The sequence below is a fragment of the Callionymus lyra genome, chromosome 16 (genome assembly GCF_982586985.1).
Source record: "Callionymus lyra chromosome 16, fCalLyr1.hap1.1, whole genome shotgun sequence".
Classification (NCBI taxonomy): domain Eukaryota; kingdom Metazoa; phylum Chordata; class Actinopteri; order Syngnathiformes; family Callionymidae; genus Callionymus; species Callionymus lyra.
The window spans coordinates 6201791-6219219 of NC_141833.1; the positions used below are offsets into that span (position 1 = coordinate 6201791).

Here is a 17429-nt window from a genome sequence, read left to right on the forward strand (position 1 = left end):
GTGTGTGGGCTCTGGGGGGCCTTGTTGGACATTCCACCGATACGTTGATAGACACGGTCCTCTGAGGATGAAGAGGGAGATGGGCCGGCGCCTGCACGAGAGGGGTGAGTTGAATCCTGCAGCGATGAACTCTACCATTGGGGGGGTTCATCAGTGGCAACATGGTCTTTTTGTTCAGAAGCAACACTTGACAACACCCCCACTTCCTCTCTTTCAAAGCTGCCTCACTTATCTCAAATGTCAGAGTAACTTCCCCTTTTTTTCGCACACTTCAAGACTGACATACTTGTAGGGGCTTATAAGTAAAGTGTGTACACATGAAAAGAGGGAGTGGGTTATTTAAAGATCATGGCGGGGTGGAGGGGGGGGGGGTTAATGCGACCATATTTGGCTTCGGTAGATAATGCAAGCGGAAGATGCAAATGAGATATAAAGTGGTTGTCATGGAGACTTGATGTTGCGCAGCGATGGCTTGCTACAAAACCTGACCACACTTGTGGTATGGCCGTTGCTATGCAGACGCTGCTATTATGAGTGAATAGGAGAGTAAAAAACGAGGGAGAGGAAGTGAGAAGTGAAACTGTGACTTTCCCCCACAATGCATTGCGGCAGCGTGGCCTGTATCTGAGCGAGTCAGTTGCTGTAGCTTAGTGGCACAGAACCGACACACAGGTGAGTCTTTTTTTCATCATCGACTCGTCCTTGAAAGTTGTACATTTTTTATTATTTTTTGTTGTTAAAGTAGTTTAAATTCAAGGTTTGTTCAGCACAATTGTTGTGGTAAGGGAATAGTTTATTGCACAAATCCAAGAGAAATGACTGCACACCCTCGGTGTAAAGGGTGTTTTCACCGTGTTTTCAGTTTATCTCCAAGATAAGCTCTGAAGAAGTGCACACACCCAGACTTTTTTTTTTCTCGCACGTACACACACACTGACTGCGGTGCTGGTTGAGGACAAGAACGTGTGAGTATTTCAAACTTGACAGCTTGAATTGCACCTGCTTCCTCTCAACGCTGCAGAGTGGAAAGAAGTTTCAGTGGAAACCACAAGATATACAACACAGGCTTTTTGTTGAGATGCTAAATGGTTTTAGTTGTTAAATCGCTGTTGAGTAACGCAGTGTTTGGAGACATTTCCAACTGTTGACAGCCTAACTTATCACTGATTCTGGTTACAAGATAGCTGGAAGCAACTTTGTATTTTAGAATAGTTGAAATGTTTTAAGATATGTTGCGATTGGTTTATTTTCACGGCAGTTTATTCCCGCCATAATATTAGGCTGATATTACTCACTCTGACTCCATCACGTGCTGACGCATGACCTCCTCACTTTCACACAGAAGTGGAATAAATACCACAAATCTGTCTGTGGAAAGTTTCACATCAACATCTCAGAGCAACCTTAAAGGAATAAAAATAAAGTAAAAAAGTTTTGTTCTGCTGGAGGCTCTCGACCAGACTTGGATGATCTGTAATAGAAGGTTCATGTTTATTTGTGGCCGGAGTGACAGATGAGCCGTCGCACTCTGGCACACAAAAGCTTCGGGACGTTTCCTCGGCGCAGTGAGAGTTCACATCAGCCGGCCAGTGTCATTTACAGAGGGTCGGGAAATAGCAGAGCGCTGAGATGGTGGGGGAGCTCAGGGTGGAAATTCATCCGAGATGAGGGTGGGGATATAATGGTGGACTTAAGTCAACTGTTTTCCTTTTGCTGCTCTAGATAATAACTGATGTCACGACTAAATAAGGAACCAGAAACGGAAACAAATTATCTGTAAACCACTGACGAATACACATCTTCTTTGGAAGGTCTAAGCAGTCCAAACAAGTTACTTGAATTACTATTTCATTTGTTAAGTTATTCAATAACGTGGTAAGTCATGATGGACATAAATTATATGATGACTGATGAGAGAAGTTTTTTATCAAGAATAATTTGAGTCATTTAACACAGAGGGATAATAATTGGCAGCCACATATTAAAGCTTCTAACACACTATATTTGACACATTTCTAATCTAACAAGTCGGTGTTATCAGTGCATCTTTTAAAGGACTGAGTCCAGCTTTTGTTATGAAACAAGCTTCTCGCATGACTCGATCCACTGCGATCCTATGATAACTATTACATCATCTGTTTGTGTAACTTATTGACAACAAATATACATGCAATAGTGGCAAAACCATAATTATTATTATATTATAGCACTTTAAAAAACATGCATGTCTGTTTGTGTGCACTTATTTATGTGTGTTATCATTTGTTTTATTTTATAAACTGTTGTTTTTGTGTGGTTTTGTTTTGTGAGGTTATAAATTAAAACTATTATATTAGCTAATTTAAAATAACATCATAACCCAAGAAAACTTTGAAATGAAGTACAAAAGTACAAAAAAAGAAGCATAGGATTTTTATAGCAACAGTAGTTTTGGTCATTTGAATCTCATTTTCCATTAATGTGCAGTAAAATAACTGGATATGACTCTGATAATAAGAGTCTTGACAGTAATGTTTGTGTGTCAATGCAATTTAAACAAAATATTGAGCATTACAGTGAAAAGTAAAAGTATGAACGAAAATTAGTTATTTGTGGAGCTACAGATTATAATCCCTGAAACATAAAACAAAGAATAACATTTTTCTTAAAGTGCATATAGGAAGTTCTATATAGTTATCAAACATTTTATTGAGGAAACTGAGGACTTTGCACCTGATTTTGACCCCCAAAAAAACCCCACTAAAAAGTAAAGAGACACTTGTGATTAATTGTAAACGAGTAGTATTTAAAGAAACTAGTCCATCCAGGGTTTGGCCCGGATAAGACATGGTCGTGGTTTGTGACTAATGCGTGAGTAGCTGTGGGTTAGTTTAATGTGCCTTGTTGGAGAGAATAAAGTTGCAGTCATAAGTAAGACATTGAAAAAAAGTTGGAAGAGGAAAATACAGATGCAGAGGCGAAAAAAAAACTTAAGCTCCACTGACAGAAAGGAAGAGAAAAACTGGCCTCGACTCAGCTGTGGTGGTAGAAGGGAAATTCCACGTCAATGTCTGAGTTTCATGAATAGCTCAGATCTAGGAGTTGCTCTGGCTATCGCCTCATTCCAGGCTGGAACTGTTCACTGTGTGTGCACTTGAAAGGGTTCGGATTTTTGATGTGAAGTATTTTCCTGTTGTTTTTCGCTGACCTCAAATGCACAATGCACCCGGATATTGAGAGTTAGCACCGCAGCTGTTGTTCCATGACAGATTCTCACTGCAGGCTTAAAGACGTGCTGTGTAAATTAGAGATGACTTATCACCAGCTCTGTATTAAACACAGCTTTGCAGCAGCAAGAACTGGTTCCGCTAGTGTGGTGGGTGAAAGTGTGACGATTTCAAGATGGGATATTTGTACAGTGAGATTATATCCAAGTCTAAATGTAATGCTTCTGATATATATTATATATATATATATATTATATTATTCCTATTTCTTTCTGTTAATTCTGTTGCTAATATATCACGTATTTAAAACTACAGCTTGAGGTTTCTCTTAAAATAACCTCTTCCAGAATATTTCATTTGATAACAATATGAATATATTGTTAAAAATAATAAATAAAATATCATTTATTTCGTAAGAGTTAGTTAAAGAAACGCGCTAATGTTCTATAAATTCACTGTTCAATTATTTCGCACATGTACACAAGACATGTGTCAAACTTCACCAACAATCTGGCCAACCACAAAATTTCTGGTGCCCAGGGATGGATTTAAAAAATAAAAAATGTTTTCTTAAAATTACCAGTGACTACTTTCTCAACTTGTCGTTCTGGACCTAAAAGTGGGTCACTTTGCTACCTTTAGTGGGTCTCAGGCCTTTTTCTTGGCAAAAATAGTTTTTTTTTTTCTTTTATTATATTAATAATAATATATCTGAATGTATATTTAAATAAATATAGTCTTTTCTTGATTAGAGTTGCATGTTGTCACATAGGGGTTGAGTGTAAGTCAAACCAGTCGAAATTGGCTGATTTATAGTGAGCCAATTCATGATCTTTTATGACTTTTATAAAGTTGTTTTGTATTTTAACAGGCTTTTATTTTGGTAGAAATGGAGGTCACACAATCTGCAATTCTCCAGAAACATTCAAGAGACCTCAAATTGATGCTTCAGGGAATTCCTGGAATGCTGGAAAGTGTTTGTGTGACTGTGCTTCAAGGAAAAACACATGCTTTATTTTAATTTTAACATTTCAAAAGACAGTGTTGAGTTTTATGAACCAAACATGGATCAATGCAGCCTCGTGTTACACTTTTTCCAAGTAAGTAAGTAATTTGGATTTAGTAAACGTCATAGAAAGATACTTAATTTATTTTTATTTTTTTTTACTTACAGTTTAGTTTGACTGAAAAAAGCATACTCACAAAAAAAGGGAAGACTGAGAAAATATTGTTCTAAATGTAATCATTTCAATTCTACATTTTTTAATTCCAAGTAGTAATGAACCCATGATGTGAGCCATTTTATGTAAAAGGAGTGCCATTGATATACTTCCGTTAATATACAATTTGTTCTTTCTGCGACTACTTATCAGTTTGTAACCGAGTTTGTTTCAGGTTGTTTTTATTTTTCCCTTATATGCAGCATTTCCACATTACAAGTATCTTCCTGACTGTTCTCTTCGCTCAAATCAATTCATAAAAAGTGTAGCTTTTAATGTCTTTCCTATCTTAATCTCTGCTTCCCAACATTTATTTCAAAAGGAGTCTTTTCGCTAACATTAGAGGCAGAGTAGTGCTGCATTTCCAGTACCATGTTGAAGCAGAATCAAGGTCTTAAGCTTGTGAAACGCTCGTGTGGCAACAGAAGAAGTGGTTCTATAAGGTCCCTTCTTTTCATCTTTGATTATAATTCGCAAGAACTCAAATGAAATCTGCATTGTTTCTCATCTAAAAGGCATATAACAAATACCTTCTTTATTGTGCCCTTCACGCTCTTTATTATAGAGTTCTATCATTATATATTATGGAGCAAAGTGTGAGATTTACAGGACGAGTTTCTCTTTTTCTCAGGTGCCAGTGAGAGCTGCCAATGCGCTGCTGCTTACTAAGGACAGTCAGGTTGATGTAGTGCAGTCCATATGTCTTTCCTCCATGTGGGTGTAGAGCTGAGCTAAGGTGTTGCAAGGTTGGACGACGCAGCAGAAAGTTGTGCGTGTGCGGGGAGAACACATCCCGACAGAAACCAGCTCGATTCTATAGCAAAGCTGTCCATCGGGTTTTTTTTTACTGGTCATGATCCAAACATGAAACCCCTTTTTGCGTCTTTTTATTCCTTATTCATGATTTTCTTAGCAATTTTAAAAGTAATTTTTATCATATAGTCATTAGTGTTTTTTAGTTCTTATCCGTGACTCGCAGCTTGTTAAAGCGAATCGGATTCATTCACTCGTTAATGGCTGTAATGGAATGTAGCTCTTATAGGCTTCTGTAATGGGGAAAAAAGCTTTTAGCGACGTCTTAGCTCGGCGTGCGCAATACCATGCTTTTCAAACTTTAAATAGGGTAGAAAATGTTGGCACTGAACCTTGCAATTAAGTGAGGGCCATTCAACCTTTCCAACTTGGGTGGAATCCTTGTGAGCAGTTCTATAGCTGGCGGTTTATGAAAAGTGGCACTTTTTTCCTCCGTCTGAATATGGATTAAGAACCAAGAGCGCTCTCATAATTCTGTAGCTTCATCCACTTGTTTCTCTCTCCTTCAGCTCAATAGTTATTGAAAAATATATGCTTAAGTTAAGGGCGGGGTAGGTGATCCTCAAAACGGTGTGAGCAAGCTGCATTTTGAATTCGAAAGTCCAAAATACTATGCAAAACAATGCCGTACAATGTAGTATTGTTAAGTACTTGACTCCAGTGTTGCAGAATTTTCCAGATCACATGATTCTTAAAATAGTCGAAACTGCTTTCATGAGTTTTTAAACCAAAATATGTCCAAACATCAGCTTTTAAAGCCGCTGGAGTCGACTGTATCCTCTAGTCCTCAGTCATCTCTGGGATCTCAAAGGATTTTATCTTTCCTTTAGATGTGGAGGACGTAATGACTGTAATGACGGTAGTTTAATTGCAACACAAAAATTAACTAATGTTGTAATGCTAAAAAATGCAAAACAAATAAAAATGAATGAACAGTTGTACAGTTAATTGAAAGGTACCCCATGAAAGGAATATGATCAAAATAAAGGGAGAAAGCCAAAATAAAATAAATTGATGTTGTATATCGATAAGAAAAAAAAAAAGTTTATGGACTTTTTTCTTTCACCCCTAGTTGCAACATTACTTCTTTGTGTGTGTACGTACACACTTTTGGATAACATGTAAATCTGAAAATGTACACATGTTGTTTTTTTAATACTACATTAATAAGACCTGTCTTTTCTCTGCTACACATACTATAATATATCTCCGTGTGCACAACCCTGCAGCTGCAGGTTTTCCGTATATATTATATATATATATATATAGTGCTGTTTTGACTCTCATTATACTTTTTTGTGTCTTATTGTTCATGATACTTCCTCCCTCTGTCTGCTTTTGCAATGGCATCGCTGCTGTAACTGAGTCAGCACTTCCTAGTTTTCTTAAGGGGGGGCGTGTCCGGCTTTCAAACGAGGAAGCGAAGGAGGAACGGAGGACTGCAGGATCTGCATGGCCTGTGCATGCGGAGCTCCCTCTTCCTCCTCCTCCACCTCCTCCTCCTCCTCCTCCTCCTCCTTCACAGCTGTTGCTACTGCTGCTGTGCACCAAGACCTCCTCTCCTCGGGCAGACGACCGAAGGGGTTTCGGAGTCGACGTAAGAAGAGGACCCCCGGCTCGGACGATTTTTTTAGAGGCGTGGGGAAGACGGAAGCTCGCACAAACCAATACTGCGACGCTCAACCGCACTTACAGTCACATGCAGACACTCCTCCTCTCTCTCTCGCCCTCCCTCTACTCCCTCTCTCCCTCTCTCTCTCGCTCTCTCTCTCTCCCGGTGCTGGGCTTTGCAAAGCTCTTCCACTCATTTGCTGCTGATTCACGCGCTTGCCTCTCCTCTGCCAGACGCTCTGCCTCGCCGCTCTTCCTGCCTGCCTGAGAATGGTCCAGCCGGTGCCCGGGGGTCTGCTGTCGCAGCCTGTCTGAGCACACGCGTAAACAAGCAAGAGTCAAGCGACAGGCAGAAGCACACACACACTCACACACACACACTCACACACAGGCTGGAGACGAATGTGAGAGGTAAGAGCTCAGTTCATAACCCTTCTTGCCTTGTCTCATTGGTTTATCTCGGGGGGGAATCTTTCGTCACATGTGTGTGCCGCAGCCTTGACTTTTTCCAAAAGTAATCGCCAGTGAAAACGCCTCCTTAAGATGAAGACCGCAGACCCTCCTGTCATCTTGTTTGTTTTGTCTTTCCACTCCGATTCAGACCCAGATAGAGATGGACCACTCTTTAACAGACAGACACAGAAATAGCTCCTCCTGAGTGTACTTGGCGAGAGGAAAAAAAATGTTCTGGTGAGTGTGTGCGCATGCATGTGTTGTGGGCCGTTGTTGATCCAGGAAGCAGTGAGGAGAATCAATAGATCGCCCACTCAGCTGTCATTCCCTCTGTCTGACTCAACGCCGAACATGTTTGGAGTTATCCTGCTCGCTGTGGCGATCCAGGGCTTCAGGCAGATCGCCGGCGTTACCTTTATGAGCTGCGTCAGACTTTACCACATCATCGTCCTGCTTGTGTGTGTGTGTGTGTGGTAATGTGTTGTATTTGTCGGCAGTGTTTGACAAACTCCCGCCCCGTTTGCATGTAAATTATCGGTGACATGTAGGGCTGAGGTTTCCTTATATGGCGAGCACAGTATTTCAGTACAGTAGGATCTTGCCAAGCATTCCGGGTCGCGGGAGGAGAGAGGGAGTGTGTGAGAGGGTGTCTCTGTCTGTGGGAGTGTGTGTCGTACTTTGGGTGAGTTACTAAATGACTGTTTACATGCGCCTGACAAAGGGGAGTTCCTCATAGAAGAGAGAAAGTTCAGCTGAAAAAAAAAAGTACCATATGCTGGGAAAAGAAGATGGAAATTAATGGGATTTAATTTGGCTCCAGCTGCACTTGTAAGTACTTTGCTTTACCAGAAAATATCTTGTTAAGTTTCGTTTGATCGTTTCTTCTTTAAAAAGATTGAATAGGCTTTTATATTTGGGAGTTCTGCCTTCAACTTCTCTGCTATCTCCTGTGATGTTTGTGAGACATGAGGGCGCACGGAATGTTGTTTTGACCTAAAACGGCAGCCAAGACTAAATCGCACGAGTTATCACACAACCCATCAGATGTGTCGCAGATCGACCGCGATCAGACCTCCCTACCGAGAAGGAGATCTGGTCCGGTAGAAGTTTGAGGAACTGTTTGTCGTCACCTGATCGCGATGGTCAACAGTGTTTCTTGCACACACACGAACCAACGGATTTTATTACATACAGCATCCCATCCAAAGGGGGAACTGAGATTAGATGCATGGCTGCATTTCTGCTGACAGGTTAAGCCTTCGCCTCTCGCTCATCTCTGTTTGCAACATATTCCAACTGCTCAACACAACTTCAACAGGGTTCACGTAGATTTTGTGTCGACAAGATTTATATTCTAGGGGCGAGTCATTTGTTTTCTACCAAGACAAATTACAATTTTTATTTTTTAAAAAAAGTTCCTTTCTTTGTTAAATAAAAATGAAGTTTAACTGTATTATTTAACTTTAAAGCACAATAACAATTCTTGAATAAATCAAACTATTCTATTTTATTTTAACTATTTTATACTTCTTGCCTTTTACAATTTTCAGGGGAGGTTTTAGCCTGTTTGGTAGGACTGAGCATCCTTGTAACATCTTTGTAATAGCTACCTTGTCTTTAGCAAGATTATTTTTTGTAATATGATATAACACTACATAACTAGCCTGCCAATATATATATATAAAAAATATCTCTCATAGTTGCTCCAGGTTTGTGTGTAAAACAGATGCTTTATAATATAGTTTTGATTATTGTTCAGTTTTTATTGTACATGTGCCAGGGCTATACCAGTTATTCTCCTGAGTTTTCAATTGTTCTACTTGAGAAACACCTTGTGCGACAATAATGATACTTAATAACGGACTAAGCTAATGTTCTCTACGTTCGAAGAGTTTTTTATAGGATAAAACTTCAAGGAGTTCCTGTTGTTTGAAATAAACATATCAATTACTGAAGGTGGCAACTGGCTTTTTCAACAACAAAATTGAAAAATGGTAGAGAAATGTAAAGCTTTATTTATACTTGGTGATGCTGTAAAATCTATTTGAAAAGACTTTAAGGCAAAAAGAAAACCTTCATTTTGTGGTCACATTTTCTTCACCGCCTCACCTTTGGCTATGAACGCTGGGTCATAAGGAGAAATGAAGAACTTGTGCTGCTGATAAGGTGTTTCTTCTGGCAGTTGCTTAACCTCTTTTCTTGAAAACAAGGAGCTGTTCAGTGTTATAACCTCTTTTTTTTTAAACGATGAAAGACATCTACTGATACAAAGGATGCTACTGGGTCTTTTGTTATTCCGCATATTACATCCACTCTGGCTTAGGAACATCTTATAATTCTGAACCTAATGAAATAAAGCGGTATGGGAAATCCTGACGCCACAAACTAGTAATGGTCAAATGCCAGACAAATGAACGAGTGCAGATTTGTGTAGCTCTTCTGTGTTGTTGAACTAGCCGCTGAGGTTGGCTGAGAAGCCTTCTGTGTTTTACTGCGTTGACACATACAACATAAATACGAGACGATGAGCCGCATATTACAGCAGAAGGCGGCAATTATCTCTTGACATCACCACGACACACACATTCTGTCTCGCACACATACACAATGATGCAGTGTTGCACACAATCAGATATTCAGCACAGTTCAGGAATACACTCGGCAGGACACACAAGCAGAGTCTGTGGCGTTTCTATAGGTTTGTGTTTATGTGTTTATGTGCGCGTTAGTTGGTCTGTTTGTTCATCGCTGCGTCTCTTGAAGACTCAACAACAGATCTTATTGTCTCCAAATGTTTGCTATTTGAGGAATCAATGGTCTTTGTTAGATTGTGTGCTGCCGGCCTAAAACTCCCCTTTTGCATCTCATTATTCCACCACATGACGGATCAGGCCAGCGGTTGTCAGGTGTGGAGATTTTTCGGCAGATTTGTCTACAACTTCCTGATATTATCGATACTAAAAAGCAGCATGTGATTTATTTATTTTTTGGCCAGAGAATATTTGTCATCCATGTCTGGAGGTGGACTAACGGAAGAATTAAGTTTGAGTGCAGCATCAGCAGCACCAAGGCCGGTGGTGTTATGTTACCTTCAGTGTCCTCAACTATAATGCGCCCTCTGTCACCTTGTCTCCTCTTCGACAAATATGCTAAAACCACCTCTTCCACTCCGATAAAATGAAGTTATTTTTAACAGTTAGCTGGCCATCTTTGTTCCTTATTTCCAGAATTAAATTTTGCATCTGGAAGTGAGTAAATAGAACTGAATTGGTAGCAAAATCTTCTGTCACGATTTCACACACAGTTTTGGTTATGTTGTATGTTGTCAGGTGTTGGACGTACACATATTTGAACACACTAAGGGTGGTGTCCTGGGTGTGAGTGAAGTCAGGTGGTAGGGCTTTATTTTCTTTGGCTGTTATGAATGTTTCAGTTCCGGTTGTGGTCAACAGTGTTTGATAGTAAATTCAGACCAAAAGGATTTGGACCACAAATGGTCAACCCCAACACATAGATAGATACCATAGATGGATATATACAGTGAATAGATATGATAGATAGATATATAGTTGGATACAGTAGACAGATGTATACAGTTGATAGATAGCTATTACTTTATTGATCCCTCTGGAAAGTCAAATGGAACAATCAGGATACAAATACAAGCGTAGACTTCATCTTCCCGTCACCCTTCTCCTGCACCTAAATGCAGAGTTGTATAGATTAAAAGTCCCTGAGTCTATTAGTGTTACATCTGGGGAGGAGCAGCCTTCATCTCACTCAGCTGCTCCGTACAGTATGCAGGGGATGACTGAACAAACTACAGGCCATCATGGATTCAGAAACTCTCACAAGGGAGTCCAGATCCAGCCAATCCCAGAGCCAGCTCACCTGATTAACTTGTCCAATCTGTTAGGGTTCCTACCCCAGTACACAGCAGCATAAAACGAAACACTGGCCACCACGGACTGATAAAACTTGCATTGGAGTTTCCTGCACAGGTTAAATGACGAAGCCTCCTAAGCAAGTACGATATACTTTTGAACCGTCTTGTACAAATGGTCTGTGTTGCATTACCAGTGCAGTTGACTGTCCAGCCACACTCCTGGACCTCCAGCAGTGCAAGACCAGCTCCTTGTTCTTTTAGGTGTTAGGCAGCAATTTGTTCTTCCCACTCCAATCCACAAAGTTAGAGTCCCTGATTTGTCCATGGAACTAAAAAAAGAAAAAAGAAAAAAAAGGATACATTTTGTATCACTAGTGTAAGCATATCAGTGCAACAAGACCAATTATTACTTCTGACACATGGCCCAGGAGCAAAATCTTGCTTTCATTTATTTTTTTAATGTGGCCCACAAGAGGCAACTCCATTTAATACCTATTGAAAGCAACCAAGAACACCTAGATGCATGCCTACCACATATCCCATGTAGGGTCACTGTTCTTTTAAGTGGCCAAACTGAAATAAGGAGTTAACCATTTGCATTTTCATTTATTTTTTGGTGTGTGATGTGATTCAGGAAAGCTGGAAAGTGGCCGAACATGGATCTGACTTGTGTTTAACCAATATTAGTATCCATGCGAGATATGTGATTATGGTGGTTTGGCGTAGATGTTAATTATAGTATGGTAAAATGGAGTGGATGGCGCACCACACAAACTTGTTACAAACTATCAACTAGACGGTGATAATCTTTGGCTCAAGTTTGGAGCGTAAAGTAAAACATCAAAATCCTTATAATGGTAGTTTTTGCCAACAGATGTCTGACTGTCGTAATTTTAATTCAACAGGTTTATTCCTTGTTCCTTATTTAGAACAGAAAAATACATTTTATTTCTGATTTTAAAATAAAAGTAGAAACTGCATCATGTGGATTCTGTTGTTGAATATGGAGTAAAAGACCCAAAATTAAATGGACGCATGTTTGCTTCAAACCCAGTGTGGTGTTCAGACAAGGTCAGGTGAGAAGGAGGAAGTTTTATGTGTTTTGAAACTAACCGTCTCATTCTGTTACACTCTTTATTTCCTGATTTCTCTGTGAGGCCTTGTGTCATTCTAAATTAGTTTTAAACTGTGGCCCAAAATGTGTTTGAGCTTGACTCCTCTCATCATTGTGCTTGGGGTTTAAATCCAATAGTTAAATACAGCTCTTGTTTAATTCCAGCCTCGGCTTGTATTTTGACCTGTCCTTCGCTTTGCAGGATTTAACGCTGTCAAATAATATATAAATATATATATAGCACACTTTTTGGGGGGCTTAGCATAGACTTCATTATAAAATAATAAATATTTAAAAAAAATGTAACTGATTGAGAATGGTAAAGTTATTTTAAATGTGTCTAATTTCTATTGAAAATATGTTTCTCTGTTTACTGGGATCCATAACAGCTTTCTCATCATAACCAAACGTGAAGGTCAATACTAAATGTCTCGGGATTTCCAATGAAAAGCCTCTTAATGAAGATATGTGTGAATGTTTATGTTGTAATTATAATACTTTATTTAAAAAGAATGTCTGTTTAACCAGAAAAAAAACCCTCCCTGAACTCTCTTGTAAACTCGCCCAGACTAATAATGTGCATCTGCTGTCATTCTGTTTAGGGAGGCTTGTTATAAATGTGTGCCACACCCTCTGTCTTATTGGGAAACTGTTTCTCCAGGAGTTAGTAACAATGGCAACTCTGAGGCCAGCCCAGATTAGGAAATGTCATGCAGCATTACACATTTAAGTCAGTTGAGACATGCCTTGACGGTGTAACACCCCTTTATGTTCAAGATCTCAACCCGGCACTTTTCGACATCATCCATCTCGTCTTTGTGGTGCATGTTACCGGAGCGTGCTACGCTAGAGTTACCCTTCTCACCTGTAGATATTTAAGGAAATCAGAGTCTCGTTACACATTTGTCTTTAAACATTGCGATAAAGGATGTTTGTTAAAGGTTTTTTTTTTTTTTTGAAAACTGACAGGACATTCAGGGAAACTCTATAGCTATAGTATTTCTCTTTGGAATTGTTCATTCACAGAGTAATTTGATATGAATTCCAGAAAGACTCAATTGAGTGGAGGGAGTGGCATGCTGACTTGGGAGACCACAGAGATGAAGAAATCAATTGGAGGAGGATGTCCATGTTCAGACATGATGGATCATAATGAGACCTCATTATCACTCTTGTACCAAACTTCATCCCTCACAAAGACAAATGCTTGCCTGACTGTTATAAAGAGTAACACAGTGTGTCTGATAGCGGGAGTGGCGGTTATTCCGTGGGTCGGTTACATGACCCTAATCTATCATTATACATGTATTAAACTCTTCAATTTATAAAACCTAAATACTGAACACTTCCTGTTTCCCCCGGATTGTCAGTTTAGATCTTTGTCTTCAGTGTCGTTTGTCATCGTGTGGTGGGAGGAGAACTTTTAGGCACTCCTAAATCCACCCACTTTTGAGCTGCAGTATGACGGACGGTTCAAGTCAATTACACAGGCGGAAATCAATGTGGTGGTCTGAAACCTCCAGAGGGGAGTGGGGCCAAGGATTGATGAGATCTTTGGAAAACTGATGGGTTTTGAGGGATGGGACAGATTGAAGTGTAGGTTTTTCTTGTAAAACTGATGGTGATATTAAAACATCAGTTTATTGTAGAAAGTATATGACAAAGAACAATGAGAAAATTCTGAAGATATATGGTTTACTGGGTAGTAAACAGGACCAGTTTGGATTATCTTGAGGTGTGTCTTGTTGCTGTCTCTGGTTTCACAGCAGAGGGTTTCAAGAAAGGTTGAGCAAAAGGAGTGGAAAGGGGGAGTCTTGATTTTTTTTTTTTCAGTGGAGGATTTGATGTTATGAGTTGGATGATTTCCCATCTTAACTAAAGCACAATAATTTAGATAAAGAACCTTCAAGTGGCTATTTTTGTTAGCATGAATGCTTATTTCTAGAGGGGTGTTAAGACAAGGAGTGAAGACAAGATAAGGTTTTTATTTATTGTCACAAAGAAAACTTCCTCTTCCAAGGCATATTATTGTGTTGGCGGATTTATATGGATTTAGCAAGGTTTTTAAGAAATTGCCATTCGCTAAAAAAAACAGATTCCATATAACAAAGTTTACAAATTAAACCGATAAAATGTATCAATTTCCTCATTATTGTAATGAGAGAAAATTGTTGTTTAAAAGAACTACAACTGTTGTATACATTTAGTGAAATTAGGTCCCTGGAGGAGTGTTTCCTATTTAGATTTTCAGTTGCATTAGAAATTCATGGACAGCTTCCTGTGATACCCAAAGATGATTTATCATCCGTACCTAAAGCTTTGATATCTTACACGCTGAGACTTACATGAGCGTTGCTGGATCATCATATCATGGGCTGCACCGCTGCAGGCCTCAGGCATAGTGTGTTGCAGTGATGTAAAGTTCACATCGCTTTAAGCGAAACACGCTGTTCTAAGTGAAGGGATTATCAGCCAATTCAGGGTGTGGTGAGAAACCCTTCTTATGAGATAAGCACAGGCGAGTGTCCCCAAGAGTAAATTCAGTACAGTTATGCTGGAGGATTTAAAAAATGGATTCTGGAAAGTTGAAAAGTGTAGTAGGACAAGATGCATAAGTGGATATGATTGCTGGAAAATTGTGAGTGAACCTAAATATGATGAGTTTGTACACCTCTGAAAATATAACAGGCAGAGAATAAAATGGTAAACATAATACATTTCTGATTGTATAATAGTTGAAAGAACTTGCACATGTCCGACCAGATTTAAACAAAACACTCACAACAGAAAGAGCTCATGATGTCACACTTATGTTATGTTTTGAAGAAGACACAGTAAGACTTGTCGAAAAGGCAGTTTGTTCCAAAGTCTGGGCATGTTTTTTTGGGGCATTAGCGCAATCATGTTGTAATTGATCCTTTGCCCACAAAAAACACTTTTTTTTTGTTCAAGCCACTTCAACTAAGCTAAGAAACAAGTATTTAATACACTGTGAATTTAGTTTTGGCTTCCTGTAAACTTTACAAGTGTTTCTTGGTTGAGGTACTTCTTATTTTACACCAAAGAAAATGCATCTTTACAATAATTAACTCACTTTTTCTTTACCATAAACAGTGCATTCCTAAAGCTACAATTTAACCTGAATTACACAGTAATATCCTATATATTAGAACAACCTTTCTGCAAAATTAACATAATTTAAACTTTGAATTTAAAAGCAGGTCAGCCTCCTCTTCGCTCCTCCCTCCGCTCTCACCTGGCCGTCAGCCCAGAATGTTGCAACGCTGGTAGCTCTCATTGGTCTTCACTCCCACAGCTATTCGCAAGAAGGGAAATGACTAACCTCTTCCCCCTAATGGCCTGCCTCAACTTCCCTTTTTTGCTTTCAACATCTTCACCTTTAAGCACAGTTGCATTGACTGCCCCTCGCGACTACAATCAATATGGTATTTGATTTCTCTTCAAGTGTAAGTCATGAAAGGCAGCGTTGTGATTCTTTTTTTTTTTCTTTTTTTTTTTGGAGGGAGTGTGTGCTTTCATGTGGCAGAGCCCGATGAGTGTGTGCACACCATGTGTGTTTAGGGCTTTGGTTAGTTGAACGTTGCATTTGTCAAGTTGACAAACTCCACATTTCTGACATTTTTTCATATTCTTCTCTCCCACAGCTCCATTTTTTTTTTATGCTCAAGGTTGAATTCCTGAAATGACTTTTACTTTACTTGGAAATGAATGGCTGAACCCTAATGTCCCTCCCCCTTTTGTCTCCCCAGAGGAAGTGCCTTCTCTGATGTCTGCTACAGCTTTGACCTGCTTCTCCAGCTGAAGTTCCATCCTCCCTCTGCATCGCTCGCTTGCTGCCAACGTAACAAAAGAGTGCACTTGACGGCAAGCACACCCCTTGCTACCAGTCTCCCCTCTGATCTGTCCCTCCATCCACCACCACCCACTCCAGCTTCTTACCGAAAACCCCCAAAGAAACTTCAGCTCACCTCCCCAGTCCAGTGAACCCCCGGAAGATCCACGGAGCGTCTCTCGCGCACTTTGCCTTTGACTCCTTTCAAACTTGCAAAGCCTCCACGTGTTCCACAGTGTCCTTAACCATCAGCTACCTTCGCTGCCTGCTTCACTTCATGTAACGTTGAGGGCTCATCCACAGGAGTCATCGCTTCCAAGGATCGGCAATAATCCGGAGAAAGACAGAATCCCCCCCGAAATCACTTAAGTCCTTAATTTTTCAGGAAGAAAGTGCTTTTGTCAGACGGCATTTCACAAAAGGACAACTCTTGTCTCATCACTAGTGAAAGAAATCGGTGGATAAGAACACTAGCAGTACTTTTCTCCACGAGTCGTCGCCATGGCAATGAACATAACACATATGCGTGACACGAAATGGCTGACGCTGGAAGTATGCCGGGAGTTTCAGAGGGGCACGTGCTCACGCTCCGACCAGGATTGTAAGTTTGCTCATCCGGCGAAGAGCTGTCAGGTGGAGAACGGACGCGTCATCGCCTGCTTTGACTCTCTGAAGGTAAGAAAGGAGAAGTGGTGAACAGGAAGCGGTGAGGTCAGCAGCGAAAACTGACTGAGAGGCAGCTGATAAGGGAGCGCACTCTCAGGATGATGTTTCGAGCGTTTAAAAATAAAAGAATTAAACTAGAAGAAGTAAAAGTTTTAAAGCATGCGCCTCCATCTGGCCACAACATGTGACTGACTAACTGTAGTCCTACCCACTTATGGTCTGCTTCCTGAAACGTGTGATCGAGGGAAACGAGGTGAAAAACACTGAAGGTCTTGTCGATACAGAACTAAAAATTCTTAGTCCATTTTTCACTTAACCATTAGTGCAGTTTTTTTCGAAATCAGTTTTGGAAATAAAAGTGATGATGAGTAAAAGGTACATGTAAGAACTCATCGATATTTGCCCAGAGCACAACGCGTCTCAACAGCAAAACGAGGAGTGACTCAATGGCGTCATTTTGTACCTCCAATTCAGCCAAACCACTTCCTGTCATTGAGAAGGATGGGCAGTTAGTGGTGTGTATCTTTACGGGTTTGTGCTTTTTCTCCCCCCACCGAAAATAGCTCTTCACCACACTGTATATGCAGTCATTTTCCATTTATAGTCG

At 40.0% G+C, this 17429-nt stretch overlaps 1 protein-coding gene across 17 annotated transcripts in view; it reads left to right on the forward strand.

Annotated features, from left to right (window-relative positions):
- Window positions 1–651: 651 nt before the first annotated feature.
- The window catches only part of mbnl1 (muscleblind-like splicing regulator 1), a 51331-nt gene continuing 34553 nt past the window's right edge, over window positions 652–17429 (forward strand). For 14 of the 17 annotated variants that reach the window (XM_087811198.1, XM_087811202.1, XM_087811205.1 and 11 more), the window contains exons 1-2: window positions 7019–7261; window positions 16074–16831. In XM_087811198.1, coding sequence (XP_087667324.1) covers window positions 16658–16831 — 174 coding nt within the window. In that variant the 5' untranslated portion in view covers window positions 7019–7261; window positions 16074–16657. The other 3 variants (XM_087811200.1, XM_087811201.1, XM_087811199.1) reach the window with 3 other exon arrangements.